At 34.4% G+C, this 20,416-nt stretch overlaps 2 protein-coding genes across 2 annotated transcripts; both read right to left on the bottom strand.

Moving 5' to 3' along the window:
- Positions 1 to 2,467: 2,467 nt before the first annotated feature.
- LOC105332730 (G-protein coupled receptor GRL101) lies at positions 2,468 to 13,348 on the bottom strand. Its single transcript, XM_011435411.4, has 9 exons — positions 12,972 to 13,348; positions 11,328 to 11,507; positions 9,752 to 10,074; positions 9,417 to 9,495; positions 5,841 to 5,957; positions 3,422 to 5,404; positions 3,158 to 3,300; positions 2,684 to 2,755; positions 2,468 to 2,576 (listed from the first exon to the last, which is right to left on the bottom strand). The coding sequence occupies exons 1-9, from the start codon at positions 13,039 to 13,041 to the stop codon at positions 2,541 to 2,543; spliced, it is 3,003 nt and encodes a 1,000-aa protein (XP_011433713.4). The 5' UTR covers positions 13,042 to 13,348; the 3' UTR covers positions 2,468 to 2,540.
- A 2,079-nt stretch (positions 13,349 to 15,427) lies between these two features.
- On the bottom strand, positions 15,428 to 19,152 carry LOC105332661 (uncharacterized). The gene is made up of 7 exons (XM_066085162.1): positions 19,007 to 19,152; positions 18,007 to 18,111; positions 17,714 to 17,812; positions 17,112 to 17,576; positions 16,299 to 16,940; positions 16,001 to 16,192; positions 15,428 to 15,868 (listed from the first exon to the last, which is right to left on the bottom strand). The coding sequence occupies exons 1-7, from the start codon at positions 19,049 to 19,051 to the stop codon at positions 15,638 to 15,640; spliced, it is 1,779 nt and encodes a 592-aa protein (XP_065941234.1). The 5' UTR covers positions 19,052 to 19,152; the 3' UTR covers positions 15,428 to 15,637.
- Between the last annotated feature and the right edge of the window lie 1,264 nt (positions 19,153 to 20,416).

Raw genomic sequence — 20,416 nt, 5'->3', positions numbered from 1 at the left:
TTCTTATAAAATGTTAGTTTGACGGTTAGTGTCATAAAGAGAGCGATGCAACGCTTCAGTTGATTCGTTTTGAGTATATTCTATATTTCAGTAATGTTCTCTCCATTAAAACAGAGGGCCCTTTAAAAGCGTTTCGTCGTCAATATAAAATAACTAATATACAATGTGATCGATTATTTTAAAACAATCTATTTTAATACAGATTCTGGCAAACCATATATGTCCATGTAGTCTCCAAGATGTAGTGGACTTATTCTTGAATCACAAGCTTGGTTTCAATTGCATTTTGGTATGAAAAGGTTTAAGAGTTGTTCACAGGGACAGGACACATGTAACTCTCATTTTTACTTAGCGGCAAGCTGTTGTTGTTGATATTCATGCCAAATATTATTCCTTTATTTGGAAAGAGACATTAACATTGCGTGTGGTCTTGAATTTTTCATCGAAAACATTTTGTAAATTGTCTTCGTTTCTGACTTCAAAAAATAATTATATATTATGCATTATGCCAAATTAATTTTCAAAAAGCTATGTATATATATTCTATTCTAGATTCTCAGATGCCACGTTGTCTTGTAATTTGAAAGATAAGTAACGTTCCTTTGATATATTTGTTAAATAGGTGTTGACACAGAAAAAAATTGTGTTTAATTGAAAATTAGTAGGTAAACAAACAAATCTCACGTCCAGTCACTGTAGTCTTTTGTATGCCTACATGTTGATTATTGAAAAAAAAATCTGCAGAAAAGTCTTGGTACTAGTCTTATGTAAACGACACGTTTACGATTTTAAAAATGATATGTTATTTAATTTTATGATTATTTTGAAACATTTCAATGAATGTAAGATTTAAAGTGGCTGGTCAATCTTTTGAACGTTACAGGTTACGAAAACATTTTTTTAGTTGCTCAATTCGTAAGTCTGTCACTTTTAATCATTTTTAGATATAATTACATGGATAATTAATCTCATAAAATAAATGACAATATATTTAGATTCATAAAAAATATGGTTTCAAAACTATAAATAAAAAATAAACAAACTGGATATATATATTGTTTGCATAACTAATGATTTTGCTTACTAGGATTAATATGCCACATCAATACGGTGGGTGATTTTGCCTTTTCTTAATATGTTGATAAAACCATTAGTATTGCATAACATTTTATGACGATATGGAAATCAAATATTTTATCCATGTTTATGTACTTTATATTTTACCCGGGGAACAGATCGTGTTTATTCAAACTGTTATCGAATTTTATTCACGATAAAATCCCTTACTTTTAAACATGAGAGGAAGATCAAACATCGAACAAGTGTTCTTCCTTTCGATTTTTCCTGTAAGTGTCATTTTAATCGGCTACAGACACCTCAGAGCAATCGAACCACACACCAAGATACATTTAATCAAAGAAGCTCTTCTTTCTTGTATCATCGGGCATTGTGCAAGGAAAAGGAAAACTGATAATTCAAATTAAAAAAAATTCAAAGACTACAGAATCAAATGAAATATAAAAAAGAATGTGGAAGCAATTTAAACTTTTTATTGTACTTTATAAGTGAATCATTCAAAAAATATTAATCTGGTTGAGGAAATATGTCTGCATGTTAGGTTTGTACCAAACCATCTTGTAACAAAGGGTGTATTTCTTTTTTTACATTCTTCAGGTTTATTACTTGTGTCTTTTAATAGAATATTTACCTTGTCTTTTCAAAGTTAAAGAAATGATGTTCAAATTTTTGTGATTGGCTTTGGTCGATCACAGTTCTGTCCGTATGAAGTATCCGACATTTTACGATTTGCGCCTTCCACTACTTTATTTACTATGCAGTGACAGCTTCATGTAAATATTTAATTAAATGTAGATTACTAAAAATATTATTGTAATGCGTTTGCCTTAAGGTACTTCACTACACCGAGACTTATACTTTGTAAGACACTACGTCACAAGATAGTGATTTAAATGTTTTGTTAAACTATTTGTATCAATCGATTCGGATGTACTGAGTATATCGTAATAGCTCAGTGGTTAAAGTATCAGGCTTGTGAACCGCAGGTCATGAGTTCGAATCCGCCTGGGGCTTTTGTTCATGTTTACTGAATGAAATTTTTGAAAATATCATTTTTTATTTAAAATTGCACATTTTTTAGCCTATTTGACACATATATTTCTTATACATCATGCTGTCTTTCATAATCGAGTAATTTTCTGCTGATTTGAGAAAATATTTCAAGGTGTAGTGAGGCACCTTAAGATTAAAACATTTTTACATAATGATTCAAATTACGTTTTTCTTAAAATGCGTAAGAATCTTAATATTCACCCACTATGAGAAACGTTTATTCATTCATTGCTATTTAGGAAATAAAAAAAACCGGTGCGATATATCCTATTAACCAAGCTTTAAAAATAATTTTCTATAAATCATATTTGTTTTATAACAGTGAAAACTACTGTAGTACAATTTTAAAATAATATTTATTCACTAGTAAACAATATCAATGACAAAGTAAAATAGCCTTAAAATAATCATTAGGCGGCTTTTAACTTGTTGGTTGAACCATTTCTCTGAAAATACAATAAAAATAAAATAAAAATTGAAATTGAAATTTAAAACAAAAATGTTGAATGTTTTGCAATTAAATCGATACATCATTAAAAGGTCAGGAGAATACCTTATCAAATCCACCAGGTCTTGTGTTTTCGCTTGAACGAGAACTTTGAGAACTATGTGAAACCTTTGGCATCTATTAGCAAGAAAAATTAAATATCATATTATAAAAGAACTTGAACGAATGCAACATGTACTTTAAATTACCCAATTTAAGGAACATTTATTTATAAGACTATTGATTAAAAGAAAACAAGATTTGTGACTTATAATTCGAATTTGCTGTGTATTGATGGGATAAAAAATGTTTCACTAAACGTGAAAGGACTTCAGATATATTTTGTACTAATGCAGATTACTTATTATTACAGTTATATGGATATGATTATGACAACGAAATAATGATGAACGAGATTCCTCTCGAGATTCTCTAACCCCGAACATGGTGTTCAATCGAACCTATTTCTGGGCTCTTTAAAAAAAAACTTCGCTACCCTGAATAAAAATAGAATACTACTCACTGCCACATCAAATTTACCTGAGGTTTACGTGTTATCCATTTTAATGTTTCTGAAAGCATATAGATGAGTGGGTTCAAGGCAGACCTGACTGGGAGAAGAACCACAACAAACCAAGCGTACTCTTGTGACCCGACGTCAATTCCCCTGAACGTCAGAAAACCTGTGTAGAAAAATAAAGAACTAGTTAAACAAAAAGGCATTCTTCAAACGTTGAGAAAGGTCATTCATCATGCATTTCTCTTTATGCAGAAGTTTTGACAACTAATATAAAGTCTACCTACCAATTACGCCAATTGGCAACCAACAAAGCACATCTGTGATTGCTACTGCCACCATTGTCTTTGTTAAGGTAACTTCTTCTCTTTGTTGTATAGTGTAACGTAAATAAACATCCTTTCTCGTGTGAAGAACATAAACAACTATAACAAGTTGCCCCAAAAGAACTGCTAGGAAAATAACAGATTTGGTTCCAACAAATAATGCCATATAATATTCCCAACCTGACTTCCGTTGTACTGATAACGGTAATGAGATGCAGACACCCGAACTAGAATAATAATTTTCAAAATAATCGCTTTCCAAAAGTGGTAACAACGATAGAATTAGAGATAGAATCCAAACGAAAGCAGACGTAACTTTTGAAACAAAACTTCTTCTTTGACTGTAAGTGAATTGGGATCGTATGATGATAATTCTGTCAATTGTGATCAAAAGAACAAACAGAGCGGACGCCTCGCTTGAAAGAGTAGCCAGAACACCAGCAACAGTACAAATGTGACTGTGTCTCCATCCTTCATCCTCAAAACCGTAACGACCACTAAACCTTAAATTGGCTCCGGCTATGATATACAAGTATACCCCCATCAGAAAGTCTGCAATGCCTAAATTAATGGAATAAATCACGAAGGAAGAGAGGTTTTGAACTTTCAGTAGAAACCCCCTGTAAAACGGACTTAAAAGATTTCCAAAGACAGCAAAAAGAGCAATGTACCAAATCAGTGAAATAAGTAACGGAATGCCGATTAAATTGTTGCAAGAGGAAAACTCATCTACAGGTGCAGTGCATTGTATTTTACTCACCGTCTTAGGTTGCGCGCAACATAAAGTATAAGAATCAACTCGTAGATATTTGATACTTATTAATCCATCAAACATTCCTTCCACTAATTGTATTTTATTGTTCCGCAGATCAAGGGATTGTAAGTTTAACAGACGAAGAAAGTGGTTACGTTTCAAAGAATGAAGGTTATTAGATGACAAGTCCAAACCATGCAGTTTTGTTATAAATGAAAATGCATTTTCGTGAATATCCTCTAAACGATTATTCCGCATTATGAGTTGCAGAAGATTCGGTAAATCTACAAAGTCGTGTTCTCTTATCACTTTTATCATGTTGTAGGAGAGATCTAAGAAATGTAGTTGAGCCTCAGATTGTCTTAAATCGCTAGTAAAATTGATTTCTATAATTGAATTATGTTGGAGATGTAAACTTTGAAACAAAGATGAGTAAAACCACGTGGAGAGATTGTTACGGCTAAGATCTAGCACCATAACGCTCATTCTAAAAATGGGTTGCTCATTCAAGTTACAAGAACTTAAATTAACTATGGTGGGTTTAACGTTAATATCATATATATAATTAGGAATGGTAAGAGGAAAGCCGGTGGTTTCCGATAAATCTACAAATCCCCCCGTTACAAATGAAATATGAGTCGGGTTCTTTAATGTACTTCTGTGAACAAAGAAGTTAAATTTAAGTCCAGATTCTGATGAAAATTTTACTTCATCAAATGTTGAGTTTTCAATACGGACAAACCGAAGAGAGCTTGTGGAGTCGTCAACCTCAGCGATATCTATTGTACTGTTGCTTATAGTTATTGTTTGTATAGTAAGGTTAGAATCAATTTTCAACAATTGCAATTTACAGTGAATGATTATGATTTGTCTTAAGTTTGAAAAACTGTCATTGAATACCAACGCATCCTGCACAAGACCAGAAACTGTTACAGAAGTTGCATAGGCAGGTGTATTATCTGACGTACAATTGAACGAAAGTCCAGAAGAGGTACAATTAGTAGGACACGAGTACTCAGAATCGTTGGTAGCACAAAAAGGACAACAATCTCTTGTCTTACAATCATTAGAATCGGAAACGGAAAGATTAAAATCGACATCATTACTAGCGCTGCCTTCGTCAAGAGTCCGGTTTTTGTTGCGGGACGTTCTCATATTTTCTTTGCAAACAGTTTCAACAGCTTCTGAATCTAGAAAAAATATTCAATGATTATAAATTTGAATACCAGACCGACGCGATCAAGCCTGTTCATCTGTTAAAATCTAAGAAATTGTTATGGGTGTTTTACTGTACATGAATTCACCAAACAATGCTTATAGGTACTTAAGTTTTATCGAAGTGAAAATTGGAAGTCATAGTTGTGAAACTTACATACCGATATAAAAATGATGTAAAAAAGCATAGTTTATTTTAAAGAAAATGAAGCCAGCATGTTTTCACCATTCATTACACAAAGTATAATCACAAAGTTGTGCAAAGAGTTTTTGTGGCATAGCAACGTTTTTGAAAAAGGATGATGTGGGGGTGTGGGTGCTTGTAGCGTCGTCATATTTAAAAAAAATATCAATAGGTTAACTTTCTTTTATAAATCAAAATTATCATTTTTGAAATATAAGTAATGTTACCGCAGTTCTTTTCATCTTCTCCGCCCAAACAGTCAGCGTTAAGATCACACACCTTACTGAGAGGAATACATTCATCCCGGAAGTCGTCACACCCGAACTCGTTTTCAGCGCAGACTTCTGAAAACAAGAACAAGGAAATCAATGTATTTCAGAGGAAATTTAAAAAAACTGTACACTAACGTAACTGACAAGCACAGGTTGTCATATCAAGTTAAATAAAAGCAAAGAGTACAGTAAAATTCAAAAATATTTTTGTCTCTAATTCAATAAGTAAGATATTCAATTTACTTAGATTATATATTATCAAAAATGCTTCTGGTGTTTTAGCTTAATATTAACTTGATCGTCAATGTACGTCTCCCTGTTCAAACCACATTGCAGGTATATTTTGATTAAATGGATAATTAATTAGGTGTCATCCCCCCTTTTTTAGACGGTGGCTATAAATAGCCACGGTCTATTGCTACGGTCCTGACCGGAAGAGTATTTCTCACGGGGACCCTAGCGGATAAGGAACGATAACTCTGTTAACTATGCAGTGTTACAGGCAATGTTTTATCTATGTGTCTATTTCAGTATGAGAACTAATTTTAATCTTATCAGATATTTTAAGCATTATAGCTGTTAATTATTTTGTACATTCATTTAAATAATGTATGAAATTGTGTTTTATTTTAAATGAGCAGTTACCCTGTCTGCTTATATGCGGTATTGATAATTTATGCACCAACTGCCAGTTGTGACGTTAACTCTGTATCAGGACTACATAAACTATATCACTGCGATAATTGGCCAAGATATCTCACAATAATCGCTTCTTGTTTTTTTTTATGATGCAAACAATTGTCAGAAACACATTATTTAAACTAGTTCGCCATTTCATATTTGAGCAATTATGCTTCATCGATAAATTCACTCATTTTCAACGGATTAGTTTTAGTTGAGGCAGTATATTTATTTTGTTGTAGCTTATTCCAAAGCATTCACAACAGATACTGACAATGAATATTACATTAATCGAACTTCAACCGATCAATGGCACACTTTCTTCTACAAGTGTGCATGTGTTTTCAAACATTCAATAAACATTCAATTTACGATACAAATGTGTTTAATAATTTTGGACTGACCTGTGATTTACAATGTACTTTATTTGTAACTCACTCAGTCTGTAGAAACATTAATTTTATAACAGGCACCTCAATATTCATCAGACAATATTTACTACCGATGTTGACGCTTTACTTGATACTGACTTTCTCTCAAACACGCTATTCGACGTCGGATTGTAAAATTCACGTGCAAATCGAGTCGCCATTTTACAATTTTACATGTATATAAAGAAACCAAATTTTACGATGTTTCAAAGATTTTCAGTTCAGATTTTTAGTAAGCAAATAAGGGATTGAAGACATATGCTGTAAAACGTCTTGTGGATTTCACGGCGCGTCAGCTCGTTTATCTTTAATTTGCAGCAAACGCTAGCTTTTTTTTGTGAGAAAAAACAATCGGTTCAACTCATGCGATATTCCACATGCATTCATGGTACATTGTGAACAGTAATGTAAGATATAATAATTTTAACTAAACAGTTTCTGTCGAATTTTTTCACAATGAACTAAATAACGCAATTCGATGAGCGAAGTACAAATCCATATGCGCCTGTCCCTGCTAAATGTATTAGAGAATCTTTTCTTTGGTTTTGGGGGAATTTTTTTTTGATAACATTATTTACATATGTACGTAAACATCGCCCCGTTTGTTCTCAAATAATTTTTAACTCGCGAGTACAACTCTATTATGAGCTTTCTTCGACATTTATTTCGAAGTGTTCGCATCATTTTGTCAACATGCATTTACAAATAGGCAGGACTATATAAATGTGCCAGTTTGTTGCGACTAGCAATTAAAATAAACACCGGTTAGAAAGTGTCAACCAACGCAATGCTACATCGACCGTAGCGTATACATCCATGCTATATTTGCGATAAATCATGAATCATGAAGGCAACAAAATGTGCTTTATAGATGACTGTAGTATTCTGCTGAGCTACAGAACTATAGCTTTCCGGAAATATTGCCGGGATTTGCGAACCCTAGATCTATTGTCTAGTACATGCGAAGAATAAAATCAAAATGTACACAGCTGTAAGGTCAGAAAAACGTGCGTTCAACTTGGATTTTGTTTGTTTGATGTTTTTAAAAACTTATTTTGAATAATTAATCAATATTTGTTGTAAGTTTACTATAAAAGTTTAATGTAGCAAGTAATTTATGCGTGTTGAAGTGTACTGAGAAGCGATAAAATATATATGTGACTTTCCCGAATTCATTCAAATGATTTTAATAAATCTGTAGCTAAATACAATAGAATAAATGTTCTTTAAAACGTTGATTAATGAAACTGCCGCGACTGAATATTGTATGATATTTTTTTTCAAAGGATTTCATTCACTTTCGTTGTGAGCAAATGGAAATAATCCACTAAAGTCGAAGATAAAATATTGTTTAACTCTTCTGTTTCATGATGACGTGCATTCCAAAAGCAATACGAGTTTTATCAAACCGGTTATTGTAAACCCATTCCGTTTTCGTTACACCTAAATGTATTAACTGACTATGAGGAAAAAAGCAAGTGTGATGGTCCACAAGACTGCAACTTTTTTTCCCGTGAAGAAATTGAGGGAAAATGCTGTCGAGAGGGACAATAAACATACTACATGTATGCCCAAATAGTTAGTAAAAACCTGATAAGTATTTTATCATACTAAAGCTTTATTTGTTCTCGTTACTTTGAGAAATCTCCAATATATTTAAGCACAATAGTCCAATCCACACTATTCAAAAGTTGTTCCCCTTTGCGGGGTCAACCCAAAATTCAAACGGGCAAAAACCAAAATTCCCACAATCAAATATTTGGGCGTATTGTGATGAAATCGCTTTGGATTTGATTTATTCATTCAATATGTGGTGGCAACCCACATATTTAATGAGTCATTCTTGGGCAATCAAAATACATATTATTACCGAAAACGGGTTTTTAATGTCAACTGATATAGATACAAACATAGATACAAAATATAGATACAAACTTCTATACTACAAAGGCTACAGTGATAAATCTATGGGTTTTCCCCAAAAGATGACGGCCAAGAGACACAGCATTTGTAAAGTGTGGATTTGGATCACAGCTACGATTTCCACAGGATCATCCATGTAGGAAACTCACGACCAGTTGTGCGAGTAAGCGTTAAGTATTAGTACATGTATGCAATACTGGCCGCGGTTTTCGACGACAATAATTATAATACATCTAATATGCTACTTTCAAACGACGCCACCGTCTAACAGTACTTTCAGTACTTTGATTTTAAATGTTCACATTTTTATTGGAAGAGAAAAAATGTCTAATGTCTAAGGATGATTTCATTTTCTCTCGCTAACATAACTAAATTTCTTGAGATGTTAATTGATATAACATTGATGTTAAAAAAGTCATAGAATAATAATATTTATATTTGTACTCTAGAAGAAAACTGAAGCCCCAGAGGCAAAAGAAAGATTGCTTAAACTCACCACAAAGTCCGCCCGTTATTGAAATATAGTCAATGAGAATCAGTCCTCTCCAATTCTCTTGAATCGCTCTGAACACTAGCTGAAAGAAAAATGAATTCAATTCGAGATTTGAATTTTGAAGGTGTCCTCTCCAATTCTTGCAAAACTATTGGTTTATTAGAATGCTGACATCAACATTTCGAAATTTAGCTTGGAAAATAGTTACATGTATATCAAATTAATTCTAATGAGACTACAATAATTCTTATTTTTATCATCAACTATGATCATTTTCATACTGGAAAGACTGAGTACTTCAACGGAAACAATGAGACCATTATCAATCAAAATTTTACCTTAAAATCTGTTCCAATTGGTAGTGTAACCGACGTTCTGCTAAAGTTGATAAAGGAAGATTCTCCATGTGTTTTCAAATAATGAGAAATCTCATAAGGTTCAAAATAGTCCGTGATGTAAGCAACGACCAATGCATTGTCACCGAGGACCAGGTGGGAATAGTGCAGACAGCGAAACTCTAACGACATTGGAATCTTTGGACTGATGATATCGCTCACATAGAAGTTATACTGCCCAATCACATCCTTAGAAAAACTATTTGTTGCCAAAACGTACCTGTTGTCTAATTTATCTACTTGGTCGCTGATTGACCAAGGGAGTTCTGGAATATATACAATAACATGGTACTGGAATGTTAATTTATTTATGATATAGAATGTAAATTTTATGATTGGTGTTCGATGTATGATTTCTGTACAACTGTGTGCATCATTTGCAGAGAGGAAAAGGAAAAATAGAGCTGGAGAAATTTTATACTGTTCGATCATTTTGTACAATCTGATTAAAATCAGATCCTCGATCCGCATATTTTTTTCTGTTGTCGCTTTAGCAACAATAGAAAAATACGGAGCGGATCAAGGATCTTATTTTAATCAGATTGCCATTTTGCAGTGTCTGTAACACGACATCTTTATCTAAGTTGTATAATATTTTTAGGATGATTTATTTTCTACTTAATCTGCAGTTATTTTGTCCAAAGGTTATTTGATATGGGGTATATCTTCGTAATGCAAAAGCAACCTTTACTCGCTCGGAAAGCCACATTCATATTTAAGCGAAGGACAATTAATGGTTTGATTATTTATATACGTCTAATAATTGTTTAAAAAAACCAGAAAATAACACTACAAAATGTGTGCAAGGCAGATGAATGCTGGAACTTCGATATGAAAATTACATTTCTAAACTATTAATTTTTAGGTCACCCGAGTCACTCATATATTTGCAGTTGGTCAATGCATGGTTATGATGTCCATGAAGCCTTCTACCAAAATTGTGAAATTCATGGGGTTCAGGGGTTCAGGGGTTCAGGCTCTAGGGTGGGGCCAATATGGCCATATAGTAAAAATTTATTAAATCTTATAGAAAATATTCTTCTCTACTCCCATTTATATTTGTTAAAATCTAAATGCATGATTATGAAGTCCACGAGGCCCTCTACCAAAATTGTGAAATTCATGACCCCTGTGTCAGGGGTTCAGGCTCTAGGGTAGGGCCAATATGGCCATATAGTAAAAATGTATTAAATCTTAGAAAATCTTCTTCTCTACTCCCATTTATATTTGTTAAAAACTAAATGCATGATTATGACGTCCATGAAGCCCTCTACCAAAATTGTGAAATTCATGACCCATGCTACTCGGGTGACCAATTTTAAGGCAAATTGGCCTCTTGTTTTTTTTACATATCGCTCTCTTTCAAAGCACGGTGTATAAATTCGGCCAAGAAAATATATCCAGTGTCGTAAAACTTCCATCAAGTCATGTTTATACTTGTTTCATGCCATGTTTATCAAAATTCGTTTTCGAGTCCTCTGAAATCAGTCTACCGTTCATAGATCTAAGTAGTACAAACCTGCCAAAATAATGGATCGAATCGTTCTGCGAGTCCACAAATCGCCATCTTGAAATAGGTATCTAGGGTAACAACTGTCGAGACTGCCCCCTACACCACAAACCAGGATATAATTTCCAGGCATAACAACTGATTCATGCACAGTCCATCCACATGTATCATTTTTGAAAAAGCATTTTTCTGAAAGTCATGAAAAAATATTTTAGGTCATGCTACGTTTAATTGTTTGTTTCATTTGCAACAACTCAGTAAATCGTCAGAGGGTTAGCTAAGGAAATAAGTTTAAAGCGGGCAGTCTAGTGCTACACTGGTTCTTCATGTAGCAAAATGTAAAATAAGGAAAATGACCGTTCGTGCTGAACCGCTTGGATTTTACCAATGTCTTACTTTTCCATGCGATTGACACCGTTCCCCGTTTATAATGCTTTCTGTAATATTTGTCATTATTCTTATGTAAATTCGAGTTTCAACACTGTTTCGGTCCTAAACACATTTTCACGTTTTTCACGTTTATGAAATTTGTTTTGTTTATTTCAAACAGGTGAACAATTTCATTATTTTATGTTTTCAAAACATATCAAAGTAATTGAATTTTATTGAAAAACCATTATTATTTATATCTGAACACAAAACAGGCGTTTATAGCTTTGTACCTAATTAAAATTCGTAGATGTTTCTATCTAAATGACAACAGGTGTTTCATTTCCATTTTTTAAAGTCCTGTCAAAAATGATTGTTATTTGGTTTTTGTTAACCGGGTTTTTTAAAAGAAAAATCCGGTTATTGAAATGATGAAAATGACGGGCGGGTGGTTGGGCGGGCAGGATGTCCCTGTTGTACGGATAACTCCTCCAAAATTTTCAGGTTAGGAAGTGTTTTGCAGATCAGTCGTAGATATATTTGAAATGTGCATATTACGTAGATTTTGATTTTTGATAACTTATGAAAAAATACTTCCTGTTGAACTAAGTTACTTTTTGGCAAAATTCTAGTGATGCATATGGATACCCCATTTCTCTGGATAGGTAGTGTTTATCATTTCATGGATTAGGAATACTGCTCTCAAAAAAAAAAAAAAAAAAAAAAAAAAACCCGGTTTGCTGTCACGTTGACAGCTTTTCTTTTGTCATGTTTACTTTGAATCTGTTAAAGATAAAATACAAGAATTTGCCTCTTTTTTTGGTCAAGGAGAGTAAAAGAATCGACGTATAATCTACCCAGGCATCTGAATCAACAACATAATGTTTGAATTATGATAATAAGAACAGGAAACCTCTAATTAGAAATTGATCTAAAGATAGTTCTTTACTTAGAGGATTGGTGAAATTTTGATGACAGACAGACAGACATTCTCTATTTTTCTCTATGAATTAGAGATTTTAAAATACAAGTCAAAAGAAGAGGAGACATGAATAATATGTTTGCAGGGAAACGCATACAGATTGGGTGCCAGAATCGTCACTCAATCTTTCAAATGCTAACAGAAACAAACAAACAAAGAAAGCTACGTGTCCCTCTCTGAAAATTATCAAAAATGTGTTGTTTTAAAATAATGTTTGAAGAAAAATGAATGATTGGTTTCGTATTTGACTATAACGATTTCGAATTAATAACATGTTCATTAATTAAGCAAACAACACTTACCAAAATATGCAGAGTTTTTCTCAACAACAGCAATCATAAAACAGTAAATCAGAGCATAGAACGTTTTCATGGTGGAACACAATGGAGGTCTCCTGATACAAATTCCTTATTACAAACGTGAATGGAAACAAGTAAGCCAGTTGCTCACTTAATTTGCATTGGTATAACAGCATTACCTTAAGGATGAAAAATCAATACACTTCAAATCACAGTTCAGAATTTTTTAAACAGTTAATAAGCGGTAACTGTATATACATTCATGTTATTAGAAATTGTTTGTTTCCATTTTACTTATCTAAAAAGATGAGAGTTGAAAAAATCATAAAAGAGGGAAAAGTGTTCCCATTATAGCTAATTGACTTTAGCTTGATGGGACACTCAACTATTCATCCAAGTATGTAAAACATTCTAGAACATGCCAAATGGAGCCAGTCCAAAAAATAATGTGTTTTGATGCAGTAGGTTTAATTGTCGTGAACTTTGTTTTGTTTGTTTTGGTTCCAGTATACTTTGACCGCCTAGATTTGAGAGACGGAGTGATTCGTTGTTTACAGCACAAACGGGGCGATGAGGGAGGAGAGGTGTGCTGGCGTAGGGAGGGCACGAGGTATTGGTATAGAGTCGCGCTATGGGTAATAAGGAATGAGCAATGTAAAGGTGTGCCATATTCCCGAAGGTCATCTACAATAAAATGTTCAAAATGGATTCTGAATTCATTTAAAAAGGTCAAAGACATCAAGAAGAAAACGACAGCAATTAGAAAATGCAGGAACAAACAAATGAATGACTAAAAATGCATCCAGCTTATAAACCAGATCATTCATAATTTTCAGAGAATCATTTGAAAAGTCAACTTTAAGCAAATTTTGTGTTCAGGTGTTTTGGGTAAAAGTGTATGAAAAGCTGGGATTGGATGGGAATAATATAGAAATAAATGCAGGAACAAACAAATGAATGACTAAAAATGCATCCAGCTTATAAACCAGATCATTCATAATTTTCAGAGAATCATTTGAAAAGTCAACTTTAAGCAAATTTTGTGTTCAGGTGTTTTGGGTAAAAGTGTATGAAAAGCTGGGATTGGATGGGAATAATATAGAAATAAATTAGACGACAGCTTATATGTCATTTATGTCAAAATGCAAATAATTGTTGTATAACACCCTGCCATCAAACAAATTTTGGCCATGAATAATTTTAGATCGAGTACCGATTGATCGAATCAAATTCCGTAGAACGACGGAATTGGTTTGGCGATCCATTTGATTGGATTTCATAATGATGTTTTGATGTACTCTCTGTCAAATTTTGTGATGATGGGAGATGTACATGTACCTGTCCTTCACATAGGATAATTGGTTATTGTATTTCATGGGACATTTTTGTTTTGAATTAACATATTATATAAATATCTTTTGATTTCAGTGAATCAACGTGCTTTTGCAACCCTTTGGATTTTAGACGGACAAAATATCACATGCTCTTAATGAAATTGAAACGTCTCTGGGAATTCTATATAAAACATAAAGAGGAGAAAAAATATGGGTTTACAAATAAATATTTATTCAAGTAAAATTCGGACACACAGTGTCCAATGTAATGACAAGAACGTTGTCACAGACAACATGTAAAGTTGATCACTGTCACAGACGATATCACAGATTTGTAGAATTAAGCAGATTGAAATTCCATCTGAATTAAGTTGACCGGTTACTTCATCCGGATCTTAGTGTCCAGTGTAATGATAAAAAACGATGTCACAGACAAAATGTAAAGTTTATCACAGTCAAAGTCGATATTGTTATACTTTCATGTTAAATACTGAAATCTGATTGGTTAAGACGCAGTTAATAATATTTACTATTACCCTCAGCGTTAGCAACGCACTTGGCAACGGGTAACATTAAAAAATGTTACATGCGCGAAAATTATGCGCGTACGGTTCGCTGTAGAATTCACGTTATTCCTATATAAAAGCAGTAAAATTTTCTTAAAAGTTTTAAAAAAGACATTCAGTATAACAAAATAAATAGTGCCTGTTTGGGAGGATAACAGTTGAAATTGACACCCCTCGAAAACCATTGTCAACCTCCGCTTCGCGTCGGTTGACAATGGTTTTCTCGGGGTGTCAATTTCAACTGTTACCCTCCCAAACAGGCACTATTTATATATTGTCACAGATTAGTTATATTAAGCAGATTAATATTCCATTTGAACAAAGTTGACAGTTACTTTATGCGGACAGTGACGGACACACAGTGTCCAATGTAATGATAAGAACGTTGTCACAGACAACATGTAAAGTTTATCACCGTCACAGACGATATCACAGATATCGCATACGGTAATATCACAGATTGCTTGTTAAGGAAACAAAACAGTTATGAAAGACACAGTAGTTCAGTTCTTAGAGCCGTTCAGATCCAAAATCTCCTTGAAACAGTTTTTTTAAAAAGTTGTTAAGACTCCAAGATTAGCTCTTCATTAGAGAGACCGGAAGTTAGGAAAATCTCGGGTCTTCCGGGACTGTCCGATTCCAACAACTAAATGGCGACATCCCACCAAACAGGTCCAGAGAGACAGCGGGTCCGGAAATTCGTGGGACCTGTAAAGTAGAAACAACAATATTTATTCAAAAATATGTTCGAATCGAGAAAGTATAAATTTTAAGTGACCCCATAGCTATAATTTTCAGTGGTACAATTATATATTCTACGTCGCCCGATAAAAACAGTTTTGATTGCTTGAAAGAAGTAGACTGTGTTAATAATGCATTCTACCTTGTTTGGATTAGTGTTCAAGGTGTAGCTGACGCTATTGGTCTGTTTCAAAGACTGATAATCAGGTTTCAGGTATTGATGCCGCTCGTTATGCCTGGCTTTCTGATGAGCTAACATCTAAAAATAATTAAAAGTAAAAACGTTTTAAAGATAAATGATGTTAACTTTTCTGATGAATAATTTTTTTCTGTTTAATAATTGATCTAATATAATAAATCCACATTCGAACTTTTGTTAACAATTACATACCTCATCGTATGACTCTTCTCCTGCAGGCTGTGTTTGATACTTGATGTTAGCCTGGTGACGCTCTGCGTCATATGACTGTTGACGCATGCGTGGACGCCCGTCACTGCTGTAGCGTCTGTACGCTGCGTCACGTCTTGCCTCTTGGTTATCAGACTGACGACTCTCTGTCACGTACTGCTCAGCAACTGTTGACTGTAACGAAAACAAGGGATATACAAAACTATATTATAAACATTAAGTAAATTTAATGACAGCGTAGCAACACACAAGTATCTAATCTATACAGTTTTCTTCTTACCCAGACACACAACTTTTTCTTGGGTCCCTCAGCTACATTAGGCCCCTGTCCCTTTCTCTTTGCCTCGTTTGGTCTAGTCAAAGCAGACGACTGAGACTCCAGGGATTGGTGAGCCGTAGATTGCAAGGCAGCCAAACCATGGCGTGTGTCACAAACACTGCCTTCCCTGTTAGCGAGTTGTGAGTGTGATTGTCCCACACAAACACTGTCTTCCCTCTTGGGGAGTTGTCCCCTTGATCGTCTCCCAAACAGAAGACGTGGATCAACAACATGACTTCCTTCTAGATGTACAGCCGGCTTGACGTCCTGATCTGGGATGGTGATCCTTATCAGCTTCCAAGGAAGTAATGTATCAGTTATATTAGAGCCTGCAGCTTTTGTATCAGTCTGCTTATAACTAGTTGTCGTTATTGCATCGGTCTGCTTACAGCTTGCAGCCGTTGTTTTGTCAGTTTGTTCAGACTCGGTAGTTGCCGCTGTCACAATCTGCTCAGAGTCTCTGACGGGTGACATAGCTCTTGGTGACGAGGGGGGACTGTCCAAATAGCTGGTCAGTCCCAGGTCCTCTAGAGTCGGTGTCGGGTGATACATGATGGTAAGGTAGTCAGGAGGCGCATACTTGTCGATTGGCTTGACCTGAGGCTGCAAAATAAGTTAACAATAATTAAAACACTGTTTAAAAATGAATAAGATCTTAAATAGCGAAAGAAATTCTCTTTGTCGTTAACGACATTATCCAACATCAAATTATTTTCCATTGATTTTATATTGTGAGAAAAAATAAGATATCTTATAACAGATAACGACGTTTACCTCTTTCCTGACTGGTCTGTCAAATCTTGGTTGTGACTGATCCTGAATTTGAAGTGGATCGCGTCGTGACCAACAAAAAGCGTCATCATTGACAAAGTCAGTCTTGGTTTGTGCACGGTGTGCTTGGTTCTCGCTGGAATGAATAGACTGGTGCCCATGGAGGTAAGATTGGTGCCCATGAAACTGTCTTGGTTGGTGCCCATGAGCATGAGTTGACATGTTTCCGTGAGCATGATATGACTGGAGCCCATTAGCATGGTTTGACTGCTCCCAATGTCCGTAATTTGAATGTTGAGCATGGTTTGAGTCATGTCTATGATGGTGGGTAGATTGGTAGCCACCTACAGGACGACCAGTTTGTACATTCTGGGACAGACTGGTCACTACTGACTCGGACCCTGCATGCTGACTTGTGTAGGAAGTCCTGGCAGAGTTTGTCTGATTATCTCGCTGATGAGACTGGACCTAGAACAATTTTTATGAGATATAGTTTACTCTAGATGGAAGGCAAATAAATTTATTATTGTAAGTATAATTTTCTTTAGATTCACCTAACGTAAATACTGGTTTTGAAAGTCAGTCCATTTTTAATTCTAACTTACCCACTGTAACACCCCAATGTCAGATCTTTGGGCGGGGTTTGATGTTTGAGAACCACTGCGGCAAGTATGCTGCACAGGATTTTCTCTGTTCAGTCCAGTCTGTAAATTTAACTTAGTTCTTAAGATACTTTGAATTTAAAAAGTTGCTTGGATATTTTGAATTCAAAAAGTTGCTTGATCTAAATTATCGTTGAAAAGAATAAATATGTAGAATATTAATCCCAGACACTTACACATTGGATATACTAGAACACAGTGAATTACACAGTGCTAGATATAACAAAATCTGAGACCTGCTGAGACAGGCCGGAAGTGGAGGACGGGGTCAGTATGTCCAGTCCCAGCCTCTTGTAGAAACTGGAGGCGTCTTCCGCGCCAGAGGCGGACTCGACTCTCCTCTGTAACAGAAAATGTATTTATGATTAAGATTCAAATTTCTCATTTAATATTATAGAGCATGTACTCGTATTTTTGAAATAAAAGTGTAGTATTTTAACACGAGTTATGGTTAACATAGTATGAAGCTAATTTTTAGCTACAAACGCACGCGAATCAATGAGAAAAAGTGTATAATAAGTACGGGTTTGGATGAAGGAGGTTACATTGTTCGAATAAGAATATTTAATAGGATTTGAGATCGAATTTGTGTTGTTCCATATAGTTATGTGTTATTTATAATAAATCATTTCAACATTGCAACTATGAATCTCAAAATGTGTCATTATTCAATGAGAGTTTTGTTTGATAATCCGTATAGCTCAGCCTTGGACAAAATATACAGGCAAAAAAGGGGCTGGGGGGGGGGGGGGGGGGGGGGGGTTGTGTTGTTCGTGATTGTGTTGTACTGTTGTTGGTTTTTTTTTTCATTTATCATTACTATAAAGAAATCTAATGGGTACAATATTGTACTCACTAATTGGTTTTTTTTTTAATTCAACATTTATATATATAAAAAATGAATGAGTGCAATATTACTCTAATTGATTCAACGTATTTTACGTTGCTATGGAATACAATTCCTCATTTGTGTATCGTAAATTAAAAGCAATTAAACTATAGAATTAAAATATTTTTAACCCCCCAAAAAATGTAGATCCTAAACAAAGCAACCAAAATAGGTTGTCAGTTATAGATATACCGTTGAATTTTGGAAACCTAACCGAGAAATCTGAGACTTCCGAGAATCATGGCTGCTGAAGATTTGAGCGATGGCGGCTGTTTCTTAAAATTATCTAAATTGCACGCGATCTCTATGCAACCCACGAGAAAAAAGATCTCAAAAACATTCTTTACCCTCTTATTCGGGTTTGGGATCATTTTCTCTTTTGCTCCGATCATTTCTTTCTATTAAATTCGCAATTTTTATCTCTCGGCGTTCAGACACGTCTGTTCGCTTCGACCAATTCGTAAAGAATGAGCCGTAACTACAAACAAAACGTAGCTATATAGGTATGACGTTGTCGTTGGCAACGTCAGAAACGGTATAGGCTAACGTTCGCCCTTTTCCGTATCTTTTACCATGGTTACGGAAATGGCCGAGTAGTTAAGATTGCGGTCTCCCCAACCTCAGACAAACCTTATCAAAATAGAGTAAAATTGAACCCAAACCATTAAATGTATTCATTTTTTATGCAAGCTCTATTTGAAATCAAGAATAAATTATTGTTTGATATAATGTTAAGTTGTGCAACAGTCAACAGGTAACGTTAGGCCCCTAACTTAAAATTAAACTGAATATTTGACAATTTATAAATTCATAAATATAATAACAAGATAACGTATTTTGGTGTATTAATACTGTAATAAATTAAAATACGTTATCTTGTTATCATATTTATGAACTATCATTACCCAAGGGTTTATGGGGAGCAAAGTGGACCGAAAAAGATGCAAGATATGGGCTTATCGTAACGTTACGACATTGGGTCGTGTGTAAATTTTTTCACAAAAACTGATTAATCGTATAGGCCTAGTATGCTTACCTTAAAATCACGAAGAATTAACAAATGACCGATAAAGAAACGTATTATCCTTAATCAAGTTCTGAAACAGGAAGCTGTCTTCTGCTATGATAGGGGAGGTCACTCTATTTTAAAACGATTGAAAATGCTATTTAAAAAATCAGAGTTACCTTTCTTTTATCAAAAGTACTTTTGATACCGGTTGGTTTTGTATAGTTATAGGTATATTAATGAGACTTCCCACATTGTGAGACACCCCCCCCCCTCCTTTGAAGACTGGCCATATAACTCATATCCCACATAAGATTTAAAACTTTTAAAATCATGTAACGCTGCGTCGCAATTTATCTATTTTGTTATTAATTGCTTTAAAATTTCACGCAAAAAATATCAAGTTATTTTGAAACTGTTTTTTTTTTAAATCAAAAACTGGGGGTTTTATAGCATATACCTTCATATTTATTTTAATGAATTTAATTCATTGAATAAATGAACCGGGTAATTATAACATAAGTTCTGCTCCACTGTAGTTGTAGTTCCGTGTCAGGTCAACATAAAATGAACAAACCAGTCGACTCCCCCCCCCCCCCCCCCCAATCCATTCTCCCCGTGTGACTTTTCCCCAGGATTACTCTGAGGTTATGGATCTAGATATAATTTGGACTATAAGGGTAGTAGTCGGGTCAAACCAATATACTTTGCAGAACTTGCGTTTATCTAATTTTCGCAAGTTTTCCAGAAA

The sequence above is a fragment of the Magallana gigas genome, chromosome 5 (assembly GCF_963853765.1).
Source record: "Magallana gigas chromosome 5, xbMagGiga1.1, whole genome shotgun sequence".
NCBI lineage: Eukaryota > Metazoa > Mollusca > Bivalvia > Ostreida > Ostreidae > Magallana > Magallana gigas.
The sequence above is the reverse complement of the archived record's forward strand: the minus strand, read 5'-3'. Positions and strand labels throughout refer to the sequence as shown.

Excerpts from the sequence above, each read along its gene's own strand:
- LOC105332730 (XM_011435411.4), bottom strand. The coding sequence starts at position 13,041 with ATGAAAACGTTCTATGCTCTGATTTACTGTTTTATGATTGCTGTTGTT. Across the intron at positions 5,958-9,416 it reads AATAACGGGCGGACTTTGTG|AAGTCTGCGCTGAAAACGAG; the intron begins GTGAGTTTAAGC and ends TCTTGTTTTCAG. Across the intron at positions 5,405-5,840 it reads AGAAGATGAAAAGAACTGCG|ATTCAGAAGCTGTTGAAACT; the intron begins GTAACATTACTT and ends TATTTTTTCTAG.
- LOC105332661 (XM_066085162.1), bottom strand. The coding sequence starts at position 19,051 with ATGATCGGAGCAAAAGAGAAAATGATCCCAAACCCGAATAAGAGG. Across the intron at positions 18,112-19,006 it reads TCCCAAACCCGAATAAGAGG|AGGAGAGTCGAGTCCGCCTC; the intron begins GTAAAGAATGTT and ends TTTCTGTTACAG. Across the intron at positions 15,869-16,000 it reads GAGAAGAGTCATACGATGAG|ATGTTAGCTCATCAGAAAGC; the intron begins GTATGTAATTGT and ends AATTATTTTTAG.